General features: G+C 44.6%; 1 protein-coding gene across 1 annotated transcript in view; it reads left to right on the forward strand.

The window, feature by feature from the left end:
• Positions 1-7,731: 7,731 nt before the first annotated feature.
• IL7R (interleukin 7 receptor) overlaps positions 7,732-22,144 on the forward strand; it is a 37,549-nt gene continuing 23,136 nt past the window's right edge. The window contains exons 1-4 of the mRNA XM_073681610.1: positions 7,732-7,899; positions 15,337-15,472; positions 17,783-17,919; positions 19,643-19,797. Coding sequence (XP_073537711.1) covers positions 7,818-7,899; positions 15,337-15,472; positions 17,783-17,919; positions 19,643-19,797 — 510 coding nt within the window. The 5' untranslated portion in view covers positions 7,732-7,817. The remainder of the gene's footprint in view (positions 7,900-15,336; positions 15,473-17,782; positions 17,920-19,642; positions 19,798-22,144) is intronic.

A 22,144-nucleotide genomic window follows, 5' to 3' on the forward strand; every position in this document is an offset into this window, starting at 1 on the left:
GCTATTTTACCATGAAGGCCTGCTGCACAAAGTCTCCTCTTAACAGTTGTTGTAGAGATGTGTCTGCTGCTAGAACTCTGTGTGGCATTGACCTGGTCTCTAATCTGAGCTGCTGTTAACCTGCGATTTCTGAGGCTGGTGACTCGAATAAACTTATCCTCAGAAGCAGAGGTGACTCTTGGTCTTCCTTTCCTGGGGCGGTCCTCATGTGAGCCAGTTTCTTTGTAGCTCTTGATGGTTTTTGCAACTGCACTTGGGAACACTTTCAAAGTTTTCCCAATTTTTCGCACTGACTGACCTTCATTTCTTAAAGTAATGATGGCCACTCGTTTTTCTTTACTTAGAATTTGTATTATGGCAAGAAAAAAGCAGCTAACTGTCTATTCAGTAGGACTATCAGCTGTGTATCCACCAGACTTCTGCACAACACAACTGATGGTCCCAACCCCATTTATAAGGCAAGAAATCCCACTTATTAAACCTGACAGGACACACCTGTGAAGTGAAAACCATTTCCGGTGACTACCTCTTGAAGCTCATCAACAGAATGCCAAGAGTGTGCAAAGCAGTCATCAAAGAAAAAGGTGGCTACTTTGAAGAACCTAGAATATAAGACATATTTTCAGTTGTTTCACACTTTTTTGTTAAGTATATAATTCCACATGTGTTAATTCATAGTTTTGATGCCTTCAGTGTGAATGTACAATTTTCATAGTCATGAAAATACAGAAAAATCTTTAAATGAGAAAGTATGTCCAAACTTTTGGTCTGTACTGTATACCCTATGGGAATAAACATGCTAGAAATAGGAGGAAACCACTATGGCTAATAGAGCTGTAAGGGGTGCAATAAGTGACAAAAAGAAAGCATTAAGAGAACTAAAGCAAGTAGGTAGTGATGAGGCATTAAATAAATACAGAAAATTAAATAAATTCTGTAAAAACCAAATCAAGGCAGCAAAGATTGAGACAGAGAGACTCATTGCCAGAGAAAGTAAAAATAATCCCAAAATATTCTTTAACTACATAAATAGTAAAAAACTAAAAAATGATAGTGTTGGCCCCCTTAAAAATAGTCTTGGTGAAATGGTGGATGAGGAAAAAGCCAATATGCTAAATGATTTTTTTCAACAGTATTTACACAGGAAAATCGCATGACAGAAAACATGATTAGTGATGACAAAAATTCTCCATTAAATGTCACTTGCTTAAACCAGCATTAAGTACGGCGGCGTCTAAAAATCACTAAAGTTGACAAATCACCGGGACCAGATGGGATACACCCGCGAGTACTGCAGGAATTAAGTAACGTCATAGATAGACCATTATGTTTAATCTTTAAAGATTCCATAATAACAAGGTCTGTACCACAGGACTGGCGTATAGCAAATGTGGTGCCAATATTCAAAAAGGGGACAAAAACTGAACTTGGAAATTATAGGCCAGTAAGCTTAACCTCTACTGTGGGTAAAATCCTGGAGGGTTTCCTAAGAGATGCTATAATAGAGTATCTGAAGAAGAATAACCTCATGACCCAATATCAACATGGGTTTACGAGGGACCGTTCCTGTCAGACTAATCTGATCAGTTCTTATGAGGAGGCAAGTTCTGGACTGGACCAAGGAAATGCAGTGGATGTTGTGTATATGGACTTTTCAAAAGCTTTTGATACGGATCCACACAAAAGGTTGATACATAAAATGAGAACAATGGGGATAGGGGAAAATATATGTAAGTGGGTTAAGAACTGGCTCAGTGATAGGAAACAAAGGGTGGTTATTAATGGAAAACACTCAGACTGGGTCACAGTTAACAGTGGGTACCATAGGGGTCAGTATTGGGCCCCCTTCTTTTTAACATATTTATTAATGACCTTGTAGGGGGCATACACAGCAGTATTTCAATATTTGCAGATGACACTAAACTCTGCAGGGTAATCAATACAGAGGAGGACAATTTTATATTAAATGTATACGTTTGGTGGCCAGTGTCAGGCAGCAGCTGCACTTGCAAATAAAATAATGGGATGCATTAAAAGAGGCATAGATGCTCATGAGGAGAACATAATTTTACCTCTATACAAGTCATTAGTGCGACCACACTTAGAATACTGTGTACAGTTCTGGTCTCCGGTGTATAAGAAAGACATAGCTGAACTAGAGCGGGTGCAGAGAAGAGCGACCAAGGTTATTAGAGGACTGGGGGGTCTGCAATACCAAGACAGGTTATTAGAGGACTGGGGGGTCTGCAATACCAAGACAGGTTTTTACACTTGGGGTTATTTACTTTGGAAAAACGAAGGTTTAGGGGTGATCTTATTACTATGTACAAGTATATGAGGGGACAGTACAAAGACCTTTCTACTGATCTTTTTACTCTGAGGCCTGAGACGGGGACAAGGGGGCATCTTCTACGTCTGAAGGAAAGAAGGTTTAATCATAATCACAGACGGGGATTCTTTACCGTAAGAGCAGTGAAACTATGGAAGTCTCTGCCGCATGATGTTGTAATGAGTGATTCACTACTAAAATTTAAGAAGGGCCTGGATGCCTTTCTTGAAAAGTACAATATTACAGGTTATATATACTAGATTCCTTGATAGGGCGTTGATCCAGGGAACTAGTCTGATTGTCGTATGGAGTCAGGAATGATTTTTTTTCCCCAATGTGGAGCTTAGTGTTTGACACATGTTTTTTTTTTTGCCTTCCTCTGGATCAACATGTTAGGCTATGGGTTGAACTAGATGGACTTAGTTTTCCTTCAACCTTAAAAACTATGTCACTATGTTACTATGTTACTATAACCCCCACCAGTACAGAAATACATCACCAGAACTACCATCAGTACATATATATATATATATCACTAGAGCCACCAAAAGTACATGAATACATCACCGGAACCACCATCAGTACAAAAATACATTACCAGAACCACCATCAGTACAGAAATACATCACCAGAACCACCATCAATACATGAATACATCACCAGAACTACCATCAGTACTTGAGTACATAATGAGGACCATCAACAGTACATAAATATATCACCAGAACCACTATCAGTACTTAAATATATCAGCAGAACCACAATCAGTACAGGAATACATCACTAGAAAACCCCCATCAGTACAGAAATACAGCAACACAACCCCTATCAGTACAGAAATCACCGGAATCACAAACATCATTAGGATGACCAACAGTACATAAATACATCACCAGAACCACCATCAGTATAGAAATACATTACTAGAACCCCTATCAGTACACAAAAAAACAACAAAACAACCCCCATCAATACAGAAATACAGCATCGCAACCCCCATCAATACAGAGATACATCACCAGAATCACCATCAGTACATGAATATATCACCAGAACCACCAAAAGTACATGAATACATCACCAGAACCACCATCAGTACAAAAATATATCACCAGAAACACCATCAGTACAGAAATACATCACTAGAGCCACCATCAGTCCAGAAATACATCACCAGAACTACCATCAGTACATATATACATCACCAGAACCACCAAAAGTACATGGATACATAACCAGAACCACCATCAGTACAAAAATACATCACCAGAATCACCATCAGTACAGAAATACATCACCAGAACCCCCATCAGTACAGAAATACAATAACACAACTCCCATCAGCACAGAAATGCATCACCAGAACCACCATCAGAACATGAGTACATCACCAGAACCCCCAAAAGTACAGAAATACATCACCAGAACTACCATCAGTACATGAATACATTAGGGCCACCAACAGAACATAAACACATCACAAGAACCACCATCAGTACATAAATTCATCACCAGAACCACCATCAGTACAGAAATGTATCATTAAAATCCCCATCACTACAGAAATACAGCATCACAACACATATCTGTACAGAAATACTTCATCAGAACCACCATCAGTAAATGAATACATCACCAGAACTCCCATTAGTACAGAAATACATCACCATAACTACCATCAGTACATAAATACATCACCAGAACCCCCATCAGTAAAGAAATATATCACCAGAAGAGCCACCATCAATACAGAAATGCATCACTAGAAGCACCATCAGTGTATAAATACATCATTAAAACTACCATCAGTACAGAAATACATCACCAGAACCACTATCAGAACAGAAATACATCACTAGAACCCTCATCAGTACAGAAATACATCACCAAAACCCCCATCTGTACAGAAGTACATCTCTAGAACCATAATCAGTATATTAATATATCACCAGAATAATCATCAGAACGACCATCAGTACAGGGCCCCTCTTCACACTGTCTTCTCACACTGTGTCCCCCTAGACAGCTCAGTCTCTATACTGTGTTCTCCTTGGCATACTGTTCACTCCTTCCTGCACGCTCACATTGTCCACCCATGCTGCCCCTTCTCTTTACTGACCCCGACACTACCCAGTCTTTATACTGTGCCCCCTCATACCTTTCTCCCCCATGCTGTCTCCTTGCACTATTCCCCTCAATACTGTCCCCTCACACTTTTCTCCCAGTATACTCCCCCCCTTTTTTTCTCTTCACACATTCACCCCTACACTCCCCATACTATCTTCTCAGACATTTACTGCGCACCCTCCATTCTGTCTCCTCACATATTCCCACCTGCTCCCCATTCTGTCTCGTTACATTTTCCCCATTCCTCTTTCCTCCCCCCACTTCCCACATTGTCTCCTCACACATTTTCCCCCTGCTTCCGATACTGTCTCCCTCCACATTCCCCCCCGCTACCCATACTGTCTCTTAACATATTATCCCCCTGCTCTCTGGCGGTCTCCTCACACTTCCACCCCCCGCTCCCATACTGTCTCCTCACATATCTTTCCTGACCCACATACTGTCTCCACACACATTTACTTCCCCCTTTCCTGCTCCCCATACTGTCTCCCCACACAGTCCTCCACCACCACTCATCATACTATTTTCTAACACATCCCCCGCTCATGATACTATTTACCCACACATTTCCTTCTCCTAATATTGCTGTCTCCTCAGACTTCTCCTCCACCCCCCCCCAACCCCATATGTCCCCTCACAATAAATTACATAAATTACATTGCAATAAATCTTTGGTTAGTTCAGCTCCATTGGAGCACTTACCGTACCAACGTTCAACACCTAAGCAGCGCAGGAGAGTGACGTCAGCGGCATGATCAGATGACCTGATTCCGCTCCTGACATCACCCTGACACGGAAGTGCCGACGGACAGGGCTTGAATTTTATTCTCACATGAAAGATGTGAATCCCACTCCAGCATCTATTGTTGGACTCACCCTAATATTATAGTGATGTCCTATCCAAAAGTAATACGCTTGGAGAACCCCTTTAAGCTGAATTTGACATGGGTAGACAATGTATAACTGTGTGAGATGTGGATGGAGTGGTGGGTGCAGACACTTATATGGTGGAGACCGTGGCAGAGACCCCTTTGTCTCATGCCATAATGCACATTTGTCCTCAGTAAGTGAAGCTGATTGGACATGCCACATTTTGCCATCGATTCGCATTTTCTGGTGGGAAGATGCTGCATATTCCCGATCTCACACTTTACAAAAGTCGTTTATAAATTTATGTGATGCGGTTTAATCTAAAGGGAAAAAACCTCAAAACTCTAAATCAATACCCCGGCACGGCTTCCTGGGACGCGTCCTGTAGATGATAACTTTGGTGAAGTCTGTGGTTTCCTTTAGTGTCGATTTTGCAAACTTCATTTTGAAGATGCAAGAAAATATTTGTTTTGTGGTGGCAGAGACCTACAATAACAAATGCATAATTATTGGGCTATTGTTCAGACCCCAGGGAATGATTACTAGGTGTTAACATACATGGGCAGGTACCATCCTGGACTAATTTGTACCACCTGTCCAGCCCTGATTGTCCCGCTCTAATAAGAGAACTACTTGCTGATCTTTGCTGTTTTACTTTTTGGATCAGAAAGACATAAAGTGACTTGTTTGATCTCAAAACCCAACTTTGGCCTTGTCCACTGATATTATGATAATCTGGCGGCAAGTGCTAAATTTCCCTGCAGCACCCCCACAGGATAAATGAGGCATTACACTTCTGGACATGCTGTGTATGCCAGAACAAGGGATACTTTTAGTTGCTTTTGTAGAACCAGGATCATAGGAAAGGCCAAGAGTTTAGCACCCCAAGAAAATGTCATAAATCCTTGGAAACATTTTGGACCACAAAGATTATTAAGAATATTTTTATTTTCTATGGTCTTTAGACCCCCAGACATATAAAGAGCCACCAAACCACCATAGACTATCAAAGACCTTAACTGACCCCAGCTTGTCAACTTTCCTTCCAACTTCAGTTTTGTCTGCAGTTTTTGTGCCTGCTTTGTGCCTCCTAATACTGAGCCGGCTTTGTTTTACCATCCTTGCCTCAGACTTGCTTTTCCGGCCAGCAGCTACTCCATGGATGCAACACCGAGGGCCCCTTTGTAAATACAGATCCTTGTATAATGGTCAAAGTGTGGTGGTCCAGGGTTCCTCTGGTATCTGCTAGACAGAGTGGTTTGTGTCAAATCTGTCCAATGGTAGAATTTTTGGGTTGATGGTTTTTGACAGAAGTGATAACAGTTGACAGTTGGGAGCACTGAGTGTTGGATCCATACCAACGCCTTATTCACTGATGGAAGATGATAGTTGGGAGCACCGAGTGTTGGATCGGATCCCTACCAACCCCTTTATTCACTTATGGAAGATAACAGTTTTTGCACCCGTTTTTGTCCCTCCTGATATTGAGCTTTGTATGAGCATCCTTGCTGCAGGCTCACTTCTGCAGCCAGCAGCTACTCCATAGATCCAACCCAGAGGGCCCCAATGTATAATGGTTAATGGGTAGAGGTCAGGGTTCCTCTAGTATCTGCTAGACAAAGTAGATTGAGTCAAGTCTGTCTGAGGTAGACTTTTTTTAATTGATGGCTTCTGACAGACTTTGCATAGAAGTGATAGCAGTTTGGGGGGTGCCAGAAGTTGGATCACCACCAACCACTTTATTCACTGAAAGAAGACTTACAAGTTTCTTTACTTATATGTATTGTATTGCTACATTTAATGAAATTTCTATTTCATGGAGTATGGAACACTTTATGCTTCAGTACTGAGCAGTGTAGCTGGTAATCCTGCTCTGGAGTGAGATAAAGCAATTACTAGAAAGCAGCAGTATCATCAGTCTGTGCTCCTCCTTTTCCCTCTATCAACTTCAATAGGCAGCTGTAACCTGATCCCTCAGTGACCTGGCATCCTTATTGTTTTGACCAAGACAGATTGTAGCTGTTTTTCTGAGTCAAAGATGAGTTTGGGAGACAGGGGTGAGGAGAAGTGGCTCATAAGTGGAGATTTCTCTGATAAGATATATTACAAAGTTTCTTGTATTCACTTGTATTTTCGATTTATTCAAAGTCTGATAAAACAACAATGATAATAATAAAAAATTATGCACTTACTAACCACAGGCATCACCTTATACCGCACATAATGTACACCCACAATCTCAGGATATTGTCCATAAACTAAAAAAAAAAATCTTCCATTTATGTTGAGGGCGTTTGCAATGATAATTTGTTTTTCTTAGCAGTATAAGGTGATATCAGAACTTTTCACAAACCTCTGTGTAATTTCCTCTCTAGCGCTCGCTCATCATTGGCGCATCTACATTTCTTCCTGGCTGTGGTTATTTCAGAAGTGCTTACTACATGTACAATGTTGTGGTAACGTCAGAGATGGTAGCAGACGGCTCGGTATCATGCACGCCTCGACTCTCGCTCTTCTCTTTCTCCTGCTCCGGGCCTCTCTGCAACAAAGTGGAGATTTCCCTGGGACTGACGGTAGATATTGCACTTTTCTTATATTTTAGTCATCTAATTCCTGACAATAGATAAAGCTTTAGATATTGGTGAAGGAAAAGGCAGAGACACCACTTGTGTTTTTGTTATTATGTTGCATTTCGGGGGGTTTGGAGGGAAGAGAAGTATTCTGTATTTACAGGGAATTTCCAGTTTTCTATAAAAAAAAACTCTCTAATCAGTTTATTAAATAACAGTTGGCAACTTTTTAATATACTTTATATTTTGGTTCCTTAAGGGTTTCAAGATCACTGTTTAGTCAGTGAATGAGAGAACGCTCTTGTCTCCATTCAGAGGCAGTAACTCTGTACATATCTGGTCCTGTTCTCAGCTGATACAATGTATCCAGTGTAGACAATGCTCTGTGAGCGAAACAAATCAGCAGCAGCTGCACAGATCTCTGCTGGATTGTTACAATGTATCCAGTGCAGACAATCCTCTGTGAGCTAAACACATCAGCAGCAGCTGCACAGATCTCTGCTGGATTGTTACAATGTATCCAGTGTAGACAATGCTCTGTGAGCGAAACAAATCAGCAGCAGCTGCACAGATCTCTGCTGGATTGTTACAATGTATCCAGTGCAGACAATGCTCTGTGAGCTAAACACATCAGCAGCAGCTGCGCAGATCTCTGCTGGATTGTTACAATGTATCCAGTGCAGACAATGCTCTGTGAGCGAAACACATCAGCAGCAGCTGCGCAGATCTCTGCTGGATTGTTACAATGTATCCAGTGCAGACAAAGCTCTGTGAGCGAAACACATCAGCAGCAGCTGCGCAGATCTATGCTGGATTGTTACAATGTATCCAGTGCAGACAATGCTCTGTGAGCCAAACACATCAGCAGCAGCTGCGCAGATCTCTGCTGGATTGTTACAATGTATCCAGTGCAGACAATGCTCTGTGAGCTAAACACATCAGCAGCAGTTGCACAGATCTCTGCTGGATTGTTACAATGTATCCAGTGCAGACAATGCTCTGTGAGCTAAACACATCAGCTGCAGCTGCACAGATCTCTGCTGGATTGTTACAATGTATCCAGTGCAGACAATGCTCTGTGAGCTAAACACATCAGCAGCAGCTGCACAGATCTCTGCTGGATTGTTACAATGTATCCAGTGCAGACAATGCTCTGTCAGCGAAACACATCAGCAGCAGCCGCACAGATCTCTTCTGGATTATTACAAAGTATCCAGTGCAGACAATGCTCTGTGAGCGAAACACATCAGCAGCAGCCGCACAGATCTCTGCTGGATTGTTACAATGTATCCAGTGCAGACAATGCTCTGTGAGCTAAACACATCAGCAGCAGCCGCACAGATCTCTGCTGGATTGTTACAATGTATCCAGTGCAGACAATGCTCTGTGAGCTAAACACATCAGCAGCAGCCGCACAGATCTCTGCTGGATTGTTACAATGTATCCAGTGCAGACAATGCTCTGTGAGCGAAACACATCAGCAGCAGCCGCACAGATCTCTGCTGGATTGTTACAATGTATCCAGTGCAGACAATGCTCTGTGAGCGAAACACATCAGCAGCAGCCGCACAGATCTCTGCTGGATTGTTACAATGTATCCAGTGTAGACAATGCTCTGTGAGCTAAACACATCAGCAGCAGCCGCACAAATCTCTGCTGGATTGTTACAATGTATCCAGTGCGGACAATGCTCTGTGAGCTAAACACATCAACAGCAGCTGCACAGATCTCTGCTGGATTGTTACAATGTATCCAGTGCGGACAATGCTCTGTGAGCCAAACACATCAGCAGCAGCTGCACAGATCTCTCTGCTGGATTGTTACAATGTATCCAGTGCGGACAATGCTCTGTGAGCCAAACACATCAGCAGCAGCTGCACAGATCTCTCTGCTGGATTGTTACAATGTATCCAGTGCGGACAATGCTCTGTGAGCCAAACACATCAGCAGCAGCTGCACAGATCTCTGCTGGATTGTTACAATGTATCCAGTGCGGACAATGCTCTGTGAGCTAAACACAGCAGCAGCAGCTGCACAGATCTCTGCTGGATTGTTACAATGTATCCAGTGCGGACAATGCTCTGTGAGCTAAACACATCAGCAGCAGCTGCACAGATCTCTGCTGGATTGTTACAATGTATCCAGTGCGGACAATGCACTGTGAGCGAAACACATCAGCAGCAGCTGCACAGATCTCTGTTGGATTGTTACAATGTATCCAGTGCAGACAATGCTCTGTGAGCGAAACACATCAGCAGCAGCTGCACAGATCTCTGTTGGATTGTTACAATGTATCCAGTGCAGACAATGCTCTGTGAGCGAAACACATCAGCAGCAGCTGCACAGATCTATGCTGGATTGTTACAATGTATCCAGTGCAGACAATGCTCTGTGAGCTAAACACATCAGCAGGAGCCGCACAGATCTCTGCTGGATTGTTACAATGTATCCAGTGCAGACAATGCTCTGTGAGCCAAACACATCAGCAGCAGCCCACAGATCTCTGCTGGATTGTTACAATGTATCCAGTGTAGACAATGCTCTGTGAGCTAAACACATCATCAGCAGCTGCACAGATCTCTGCTGGATTGTTACAATGTATCCAGTGCAGACAATGCTCTGTGAGCTAAACACATCAGCAGCAGCCGCACAGATCTCTGCAGGATTGTTACAATGTATCCAGTGCAGACAATGCTCTGTGAGCCAAACCCATCAGCAGCAGCTGCACAGATCTCTGCTGGATTGTTACAATGTATGCAGTGCAGACAATGCTCTGAGCGAAACACATCAGCAGCAGCTGCACAGATCTCTGCTGGATTGTTACAATGTATCCAGTGTAGACAATGCTCTGTGAGCGAAACACATCAGCAGCAGCTGCACGGATCTCTCTGCTGGATTGTTACAATGTATCCAGTGTAGACAATGCTCTGTGAGCTAAACACATCATCAGCAGCTGCACAGATCTCTGCTGGATTGTTACAATGTATCCAGTGCAGATAATGCTCTGTGAGCGAAACACATCAGCAGCAGCTGCACAGATCTCTGCTGGATTGTTACAATGTATCCAGTGTAGACAATGCTCTGTGAGCTAAACACATCCGCAGCAGCTGCACAGATCTCTGCTGGATTGTTACAATGTATCCAGTGCAGACAATGCTCTGTGTGCTAAACACATCAGCAGCAGCTGCACAGATCTCTGCTGGATTGTTACAATGTATCCAGTGTAGACAATGCTCTGTGAGCTAAACACAACAGCAGCAGCTGCACAGATCTCTCTACTGGATTGTTACAATGTATCCAGTGCAGACAATGCTCTGTGAGCTAAACACATCAGCAGCAGCTGCACAGATCTCTGCTGCATTGTTACAATGTATCCAGTGTAGACAATGCTCTGTGAGCCATAAACATCAGCAGCAGCTGCACAGATCTCTGCTGGATTGTTACAATGCATCCAGTGTAGACAATGCTCTGTGAGCTAAACACATCAGCAGCAGCTGCGCAGATCTCTGCTGGATTGTTACAATGTATCCAGTGCAGACAATGCTCTGTGAGCTAAACACATCAGCAGCAGCTGCACAGATCTCTGCTGGATTGTTACAATGTATCCAGTGCAGACAATGCTCTGTGAGCTAAACACATCAGCAGCAGCTGCACAGATCTCTGCTGGATTGTTACAATGTATCCAGTGTAGACAATGCTCTGTGAGCTAAACACAACAGCAGCAGCTGCACAGATCTCTCTACTGGATTGTTACAATGTATCCAGTGCAGACAATGCTCTGTGAGCTAAACACATCAGCAGCAGCTGCACAGATCTCTGCTGCATTGTTACAATGTATCCAGTGTAGACAATGCTCTGTGAGCCATAAACATCAGCAGCAGCTGCACAGATCTCTGCTGGATTGTTACAATGCATCCAGTGTAGACAATGCTCTGTGAGCTAAGCACAACAGCAGCAGCTGCACAGATCTCTGCTGGATTGTTACAATGTATCCAGTGCAGACAATGCTCTGTGAGCTAAACACATCAGCAGCAGCTGCACAGATCTCTGCTGGATTGTTACAATGTATCCAGTGCAGACAATGCTCTGTGAGCTAAACACATCAGCAGCAGCTGCACAGATCTTTGCTGGATTGTTACAATGTATCCAGTGTAGACAATGCTCTGTGAGCTAAACACATCAGCAGCAGCTGCACAGATCTCTGCTGGATTGTTACAATGTATCAGTTTGGAGTCCAGCGATGTTTAGCTCACAGAGCATTGTTTAGACTCAACACATCAGCAGCAGCTGCACATACCTCTCTGCTGGTTTGTTACAATGTATCTGTCTGGAGTCCTGGATGTTTAGATGTTTAGCTGCAGGCACCAGGCTTGGACTGGCCCACTGGAGAACAGGAGAATCCTCCGGTGGGCCCCCACCCTCTTATATGAGCAGTACTTGGCACAATATACTTGAATCACTATGTACAGACAAAGGAGCATCATTTAACAATCTACCCAGTTCATTGTTATATAAATTTGTGATTAAGGATAATGTCACATTTGCATGTAGCTGAAAATTGGGGCCCTGGAGTTGGCTACTGGTGGGCCCTTGGTGCCCCAGTCTGACACTGGCTGCCAGGTATGATTTACTCGGATGTGACTGCAGTGTTTCTGAGAAAATATAGTATGAGAAAGATCCGGGGACTATAGAGAGAGACCTGATTAGTCTGGTGCAGCCCCTGGCCGGCTTCTCCCCAGCCTCCTCCTCATGACTGGAACATCTCTCCCTATGTTCACACATGGCAGACACCTGTCAATTAACTGGAGTGTGGTGCCGGAGTAGTCAGTCGGTCGGCCTCACAAGTTGTGTTTTCTATAGAATGATGCGGCATTTCATAGAATAATATAACTGGTGGCAATCAAGCTGCCAGGCTCTGATTCATGCCGCCCGTGGTCCAAGCAAGAGGAACCTAATGACAGGATGCCCATAATACATATGGTGACTGTCACTGCTGCGGGATTTTAATTAAAACTTTGGATAGGAAATTCCAGATCTGATAAGTTTTCCCCATGAATAATAGAAAAGTTTAGAACTTTCCATTTATAAAACGAAGGATTCACATAAAACTGAAAAAACACCATTGACATTTTTTGCATAATCAAGTGGAGCGGCGGTGGAGCTGCTGTAAGTGATGTGGGGGAGAAGGGTCTTCACCACCGAGCGCTCGTCCTGTCACATTGTTACAGGAGATAGAGACACTTTGTAACACGGAGGCAGAAGAATCACATCGTTCCTCTTATTACAACCATAGTACAAGTCTATACAAAGAAAACTACAACCCCCAACATGACCCAACCACTGGACATGACCAAACGCAACCTTGCTATCCTCAACATGACCCAAAGCCAACGCCACCTCCATGTAAGTCATTGCATCCACCTACATAAAAAACTAACGTGCCCTATGATAAGGGGGCAGTAACTTACTCAGGGGGCCGGTCTGTACGACGTCATTGTAGCCTTTGTTTCATGTCAGATTTACACATTGTAACCAATATTATCAAGTGGGAAACAATAAAACCACAGTGAGAGCACGAGATCACTGAGCGACTGTGTGCGGAACACGGCTGTGACCAGAATGCACTGGGATGGGAGGGTTTGTACTGGGATGAGAGGGTCTGTACTGGGATGGCAGGGTCTGTACTGGGATGGCAGGGTCTGTACTGGGATGGGAGGGTCTGTACTGGGATGGGAGGGTCTGTACTGGGATGGGAGGGTTTGTACTGGGATGAGAGGCTCTGTACTGGGATGGGAGGGTCTGTACTGGGATGGGAGGGTTTGTACTGGGATGGGAGGGTCTGTACTGGGATGGGAGGGTCTGTACTGGGATGGGAGGGTTTGTACTGGGATGAGAGGGTCTGTACTGGGATGGCAGGGTCTGTACTGGGATGGGAGGGTTTGTACTGGGATGAGAGGGTCTGTACTGGGATGGCAGGGTCTGTACTGGGATGGGAGGGTTTGTACTGGGATGGCAGGGTCTGTACTGGGATGGGAGGGTCTGTACTGGGATGGCAGGGTCTGTACTGGGATGGGAGGGTTTGTTCTGGGATGGGAGGGTCTGTACTGGGATGGGAGGGTTTGTACTGGGATGGGAGGGTCTGTACTGGGATGAGAGGGTCTGTACTGGGATGGGAGGGTCTGTACTGAGATGGGAGAGTCTGTATTATGATATGAAGGTATGATGTACTGGGATGTGAGAAGGACCCCCAAAACACACCCAGTGCCTAAGATGACCCTAAAATGACATATAATTCTGTGAAACCAAAATTACCAATAATACCGCTATAGAATGGTAAATAATACTGCTACATTAAACCACAACATGGTGACCGAATAATGCCAGCATACTGATCATTGCCAGGTATGAATGTACCAAGACCGATATTGCCAGGGGCGTAACAACCAGGCCTGGTGGGTGAGGGGCCTGCAGACAGTAGACAGTACAGGATCAGTAATGTAATATATTGTACACAGTGACTGCACCAGAAGAATAGTGAGTGCAGCTCTGGAGTATAATACAGGATGTAACTCAGGATCAGTAATGTAATGTATGTACACAGTGACTGCTCCAGCAGAATAGTGAGTGCAGCTCTGAAGTATAATACAGGATGTAACTCAGGATCAGTACATGATCAGTAATGTAATGTATGTACACAGTGACTGCACCAGCAGAATAGTGAGTGCAGCTCTGGAGTATAATACAGGATCAGTATAGGATCAGTAATGTAATGTATGTACACAGTGATTCCACCAGCAGAATAGTGAGTGCAGCTCTGGAGTATAATACAGGATGTAACTCAGGATCAGTACATGATCAGTAATGTAATGTATGTACACAGTGACTGCACCAGCAGAATAGTGAGTGCAGCTCTGGAGTATAATACAGGATCAGTATAGGATCAGTAATGTAATGTATGTACACAGTGATTCCACCAGCAGAATAGTGAGTGCAGCTCTGGAGTATAATACAGGATGTAACTCCGGATCAGTACAGGGTCAGTAATGTAATGTATGTACACAGTGACTGCACCAGCAGAATAGTGAGTGCAGCTCTGGAGTATAATACAGGATGTAACTCAGGATCAGTAATGTATGTACACAGTGATTCCACCAGCAGAATAGTGAGTGCAGCTCTGGAGTATAATACAGGATGTAACTCAGGATCAGTAATGTAATGTATGTACACACAGTGACTGCACCAGCAGAATAGTGAGTGCAGCTCTGGAGTATAATACAGGATGTAACTCCGGATCAGTACAGGGTCAGTAATGTAATGTATGTACACAGTGATTCCACCAGCAGAATAGTGAGTGCAGCTCTGGAGTATAACACCAGCTTTAATTATCTTTCTATGTAAACAAATTTCTTTGATATCTAATATTTTATTTTCTTGTTAAAGATGATGAAGAGCCTGGAAATGATGTACGACCAGACTTTGACTGTTTTTCCAAGATTCGCATGAACAATATCTTGCTTTTGTGCAATGTTACAACGTTACCTCCTGGAAACATGACAAATATTAGGTTCGACGTTAAGTAAGTTCACATATGGATTGTGATATAAATCATCTAGAGAAATATGTGTAACAACAACCAACATGGCTGATGCCAAACAGCTGCTGCCAGAAGACCCGTGGCATATGCTCATGGTGCCAGGTGCTGGCAACGCTACTGCTGATGACATCCTAAGACTGGTCATCAGTGTTTAAGTCTTACAGAAGAAGTCTTTGGTCCCCAGAATCTCTACTTCCCTAGATTGTTTGGAATAAATCGCCCAATATCTAATCTGCTATAAGGAGCCCTGTCCCTCTCCCCTCTGCACTTCTTACTTGATCCAGTGATTGGCATCTTCAGCTTCTTGTGGCTCCTGCAGACTTGACCCCTCTCTTTGCCACTGCCATTTATTTTTTACCAGCTATTGAACCCGTTCTACACCCGGGTGGTGAACATTTTTATTGGTATATGGTCTCCCATGCTGGTATGTGCTGCCCCCATCCTGGTATTTGTGCTGCCCTCATCCTGTTCCCACCATCCTATCCTGGTGTGCATGGTCCCCTCACCCCCCAATCCTGGTATGCATGGTCCCCTCACCCCCCAATCCTGGTATGCATGGTCAACCCACCCCCCAATCCTGGTATGCATGGCTCCCTCATCCCTGTCCTGGTATGCATGGCACTCCTCATCCCTATCCTGGTATGCATGGCCCCCCTCATCCCTGTCCTGGTATGCATGGCACCCCTGACACCCCAATCCTGGTATGCATGGTCCCCTCATGCCTCAATCCTGGTATGCGTGGTCCCCTCACCCCCCAATCCTGGTATGCATGGTCCCCTCACCCCCCAATCCTGGTATGAATGGTCACCTCACTCCCAATCCTGGTATGCATGGCACCCCTCATCCCTATCCTAGTATGCATGGCACCCCTCATCCCTGTCCTGGTATGCATGGCACCCCTGACACCCCAATCCTGGTATGCATGGTCCCCTCATGCCTCAATCCTGGTATGCGTGGTCCCCTCACCGCCCAATCCTGGTATGCATGGTCCCCTCACCCCTCAATCCTGGTATGAATGGTCACCTCACTCCCAATCCTGGTATGCATGGCACCCCTCATCCCAATCCTAGTATGCATGGCACCCCTCATCCCCAATCCTGGTATGCATGGCACCCCTCGTCCCCAATCCTGGTATGCATGGTACCCCTCGTCCCCAATCCTGGTATGCATGGCACCCCTCGTCCCCAATCCTGGTATGCATGGCACCCCTTGTCCCTAATCCTGCTATGCATGGCACCCCTCGTCCCCAATCCTGGTATGCATGGCACCCCTCGTCCCCAATCCTGGTATGCATGGCACCCCTCATCCCCAATCCTGGTATGTGTGGCCCCCTCATCCCCCAATCCTGGTATGTATGGCACCCCTCATCCCCAATCCTGGTATGCATGGCACCCCTTATCCCCAATCCTGGTAAGCATGGCACCCCTCATCCCTATCCTGGTATGCATGGTACCCCTCATCCTGGTATGCATGGCACCCCTTATCCCCAATCCTGGTATGCATGGCACCCCTCATCCCCAATCCTGGTATGTGTGGCCCCCTCATTCCCCAATCCTGGTATGCATGGCACCCCTAATCCCTTTCACGCTGCACACATACAAAAAAATAAACACTTATACTCACCTTTCTTCCCTGTGCTCCAGCGCTGCTGTGTCCTGTTCTGCCGGGGGAGGAGTGCGGCGCCGGAGTACGCGCGTGCCCATACCGCGCTGCCTGGCGCCATTTTGCTGAAGACACACTGCAAATGTGTCTTCAGTAAAATGGCACCGGATAGCGCTATGTGCATGCGCCGATTCCGACGCCTTCACTCCTGCCCCGGTCTCCGGCCAGAAGAGAGGCGCCGCGGCAACGCTCCTCCCGGTCAGGTAAGTAAGTATGGCGCCGGAGATCGCGGTATGCGTTCAGTGTCTACACATACTGCGATCTCCGGCGCCATACACTCCTCTTACCTGTAACGGCTGGATGCCTGCTTCTGTCTGGAGCCAGACTGCGTGTCGCGCTTGCGCCGTCCACAGAGGCTTCAGACAGAGACGCATCTCCGGTTATATTATAGATTTAGAGGTCTCCATTCCCGAGGATCCCATGGCCCCTCCACTGATACGTTGGTGCCGGGCTATGGCGTCCTGATGTATGGAGGATGTGGCACCACCATGATAGTCGTAGCCCCTGTAAGGTCTTCTGTGGCCATCATGATGAATGTCCTGGACTTGCCCAGGACACCTGAACACAAGGGAGTTACTTTTCTATTAGTCTCCAGGTGTTATTATCTTTATTCTCTCTTATGTTTTTTAGCAAAGAATCTGATCGTTGGTCTAAACCTTGGACTAAAACTAAAGCTGTCGAGTTCCATCTGCATTTGTTAGAGTACAATGTTTGTATGGTCTGGAAGAAATCACAACCTTGTCAGTCTGTCAATCTGCGGAAAATTGGTAAGTGCTTTATATCTCCTGGACTGATGTCTGGGGTCATTTTATAATGAAGGTTATGAGCACCGCCGGCTACAGGTGTTCGTGGGCCCCAGAGGAAAGTTTCTCAGTGGCCCCTTTGACACATATCACAATTCATGATGCACAGATAAGAAATATAGGTATAGTACAATGCAAAGATTTCACTTACTTCTTACATTACATTACTGATATCTATTGTAAATCCTACAATATCTCAGAAACCGGCGAATCCTCACAGCGCACAGTGCAGACCGGACAGCATAGTCCTCCATACAGTATTATGGGCACCATATAAGGCTCCATACTGAATAATGGGTCCCATATAATGCTCCATACAGAATAATGGGCCCCACATAGTTCTTCATACAGTATTATGGGCACCACATAGCCCTCCATACAGTATTATGGGCATCACATAGTCCTCCAGACAGTATTATTGGCACCACATAGTCCTCTATACAGTATAATGGCCCCCACATAGTGCTCCATACGGTATAATGGGCCCCACATAGTGCTCCATACGGTATAATGGGCCCCAAATAGTCCTCCATACAGTATAATGGGCCCCACATAGTCTTCCATACAGTATTATTGGCACCACATAGTCCTCCATACAGTATTATGGGCCCTATATATTGCTCCATACTGAATAATGGGCCCCATATAATGCTCCATACAGAATAATGGCCCCACATAGTGCTCCATACAGTATAATGGGCCACACATAGTCTTCCATACAGTATTATGGGCACCACATAGTCCATAGTCCTCCATACAGTATTATGGGCCCTATATATTGCTCCATACTGAATAATGGGCCCCACATAATGCTCCATACAGAATAATGGCCCCACATAGTCCTCCATACAGAATAATGGCCCCACATAGTCCTCCATACAGAATAATGGCCCCACATAGTCCTCCATACAGAATAATGGCCCCACATAGTCCTCCATACAGAATAATGGCCCCACATAGTCCTCCATACAGAATAATGGCCCCACATAGTCCTCCGTACAGAATAATGGACCCCATATAATGCGTCTTACATAAAAAAGAAATAATCAAACACTCACCTCTCCCTGTTCCCCCGCTGCTCCGGTCTCCTCAGCGTCTTCTGACTCTCTGCACTGCTTGGCACAGAGGGCGCACTGTAGTGACGTCATCACTCCCTCTGCGCTGAGACATCACAGAGAGTCAGAAGACGCTGAAGAGACTGGAGCAGCGAGGGAATGGCGAGAGGTGAGTATTTGATACAATTATGCGGGGGGGGGGCCATAGCGTGTTGGTGCACCCGACGGCGAGTGGGTCCCCCCATTTGCCCAGGGTCCCGGTGGTGACACCAGACCTGGTTATGAGTTTTGACTCCTCCCTGACATCCGCTGGATTCATGTGCATGGAGGGGGCTCAGGACCTGAGAACAAATCACAACAGAGTCTTAAAAAAAGAAAAAACTGGCAAAAACTTTCATCTGAGTCCAGTGATTGTCTGCAGTGGTCACCAGAGTTGTAGTTGTGATTTCACTGCTGCAGACTGTCAGCAAAGACTGGCGCAGAGGCGAAGAGCCATCGGTGGACCTGGGGAACGTATTTCCGTGAAAGCCTATGGATAACCCCTTCAATAAATGCCGCTGTCATTATAATCCTTGCATTTGATGCGTTTGCTTTCTGTGTAACAGTAACTTCTGTTATTTCCATATTCACAGCGATCCCCGACCGTCCGAGCAACGTAACAATCATCTACAATAATGAGTTAGAGGAATATGTGTTTAACATTTCCGTGCCGTATGGAGGGAATGAATATCTAAGGGACAATCTGGAGCATGAACTTGTTCTACGCAATGAAGGAACGTCGTGGCTGGTGAGTGAAGCCTTTATGGGAGTAGAGAGACTTCCAGCTGTGGAGCAACAAGTGGCCGAGAGGTACCATGTAAAACGTAGATTGGTTTCTAACATGACCAACTTCAGCATAAGTACAAAACATCAAATGCTTCCGTACAGGGATAATGCACACAGTGATGTCACAGTACAGAGATAATACACACAGTGATGTCACAGTACAAGGATACTACACACAGTCATGTCACAGCACAGGGATAATACACACAGTGATGTCACAGCACAGGGATAATAGACACAGTGATGTCACAGTACAGAGATAATGCACACAGTGATGTCACAGTACAGAGATAATACACACAGTGATGTCACAGTACAGAGATAATACACACAGTGATGTCACAGTACAGGGATAATACACACAGTGATGTCACAGTACAGAGATAATACACACAGTGATGTCACAGTACAGGGATAATACACACAGTGATGTCACAGTACAGGGATAATACACACAGTGATGTCACAGTACAGAGATAATACACACAGTGATGTCACAGTACAGATATAATACACAGTGATGTCACAGTACAGGGATAATACACACAGTGATGTCACAGTACAGGGATAATACACACAGTGATGTCACAGTACAGAGATAATACACACAGCGATGTCACAGTACAGATATAATACACAGTGATGTCACAGTACAGGGATAATACACACAGTGATGTCACAGTACAGGGAAAATACACACAGTGATGTCACAGTACAGAGATAATACACACAGTGATGTCACAGTACAGGGATAATCCACACAGTGATGTCACAGTACAGAGATAACACACACAGTGATGTCACAGTACAGGGATAATACACACAGTGATGTCACATTCTAGAGATAATACAAACAGTGATGTCAAAGTACAGAGATAATATACACAGTGATGTCACAGTACAGGAATAATACACAGTGATGTCACAGTACATGGATAATACACACAGTGATGTCACAGTACATGGATAATACACACAGTGATGTCACAGTACAGGGATAATATACACAGTGATGTCACAGTACAGAGATAATACACACAGTGATGTCACAGTACAGAGATAATACACACAGTGATGTCACAGTACAGGGATAATACACACAGTGATGTCACAGTACAGGGATAATACACACAGTGATGTCACAGTACAGGGATAATACACACAGTGATGTCACAGTACAGAGATAATACACACAGTGATGTCACAGTACAGGGATAATAAACACAGCGATGTCACAGTACAGAGATAATACACACAGCGATGTCACAGTACAGAGATAATACACACAGCGATGTCACAGTGCAGAGATAATACACACAGCGATGTCACAGTACAGCGATAATGCACACAGTAATGTCACAGTACAGAGATAATACACACAGTGATGTCACAGTACAGGGATAATACACAGTGATGTCACAGTGCAGAGATAATACACACAGTGATGTCACAGTGCAGAGATAATACACACAGTGATGTCACAGTACAGAGATAATACATACAGTGATGTCACAGTACAGAGATAATACACACAATGATGTCACAGTACAGAGATAATAAACACCGTGATGTCACAGTACAGGGATAATACACAGTGATGTCACAGTACATGGATAATACACACAGTGATGTCACAGTACAGGGATAATACACAGTGATGTCACAGTACAGGGATAATACACACAGTGATGTCACAGTACAGGGATAATACACACAGTGATGTCACAGTACAGAGATAATACACACAGTGATGTCACAGTACAGATATAATACACAGTGATGTCACAGTACAGGGATAATACACACAGTGATGTCACAGTACAGGGATAATACACACAGTGATGTCACAGTACAGAGATAATACACACAGCGATGTCACAGTACAGATATAATACACAGTGATGTCACAGTACAGGGATAATACACACAGTGATGTCACAGTACAGGGATAATACACCCAGCGATGTCACAGTACAGGGAAAATACACACAGTGATGTCACAGTACAGAGATAATACACACAGTGATGTCACAGTACAGGGATAATCCACACAGTGATGTCACAGTACAGAGATAACACACACAGTGATGTCACAGTACAGGGATAATACACACAGTGATGTCACATTCTAGAGATAATACAAACCGTGATGTCACAGTACAGAGATAATATACACAGTGATGTCACAGTACAGGGATAATACACAGTGATGTCACAGTACATGGATAATACACACAGTGATGTCACAGTACATGGATAATACACACAGTGATGTCACAGTACAGGGATAATATACACAGTGATGTCAC

This window comes from Phyllobates terribilis, unplaced genomic scaffold (assembly GCF_046119375.1).
Source record: "Phyllobates terribilis strain yellow unplaced genomic scaffold, ASM4611937v1 Scaffold_1__5_contigs__length_1240528914, whole genome shotgun sequence".
NCBI classification, from domain to species: domain Eukaryota; kingdom Metazoa; phylum Chordata; class Amphibia; order Anura; family Dendrobatidae; genus Phyllobates; species Phyllobates terribilis.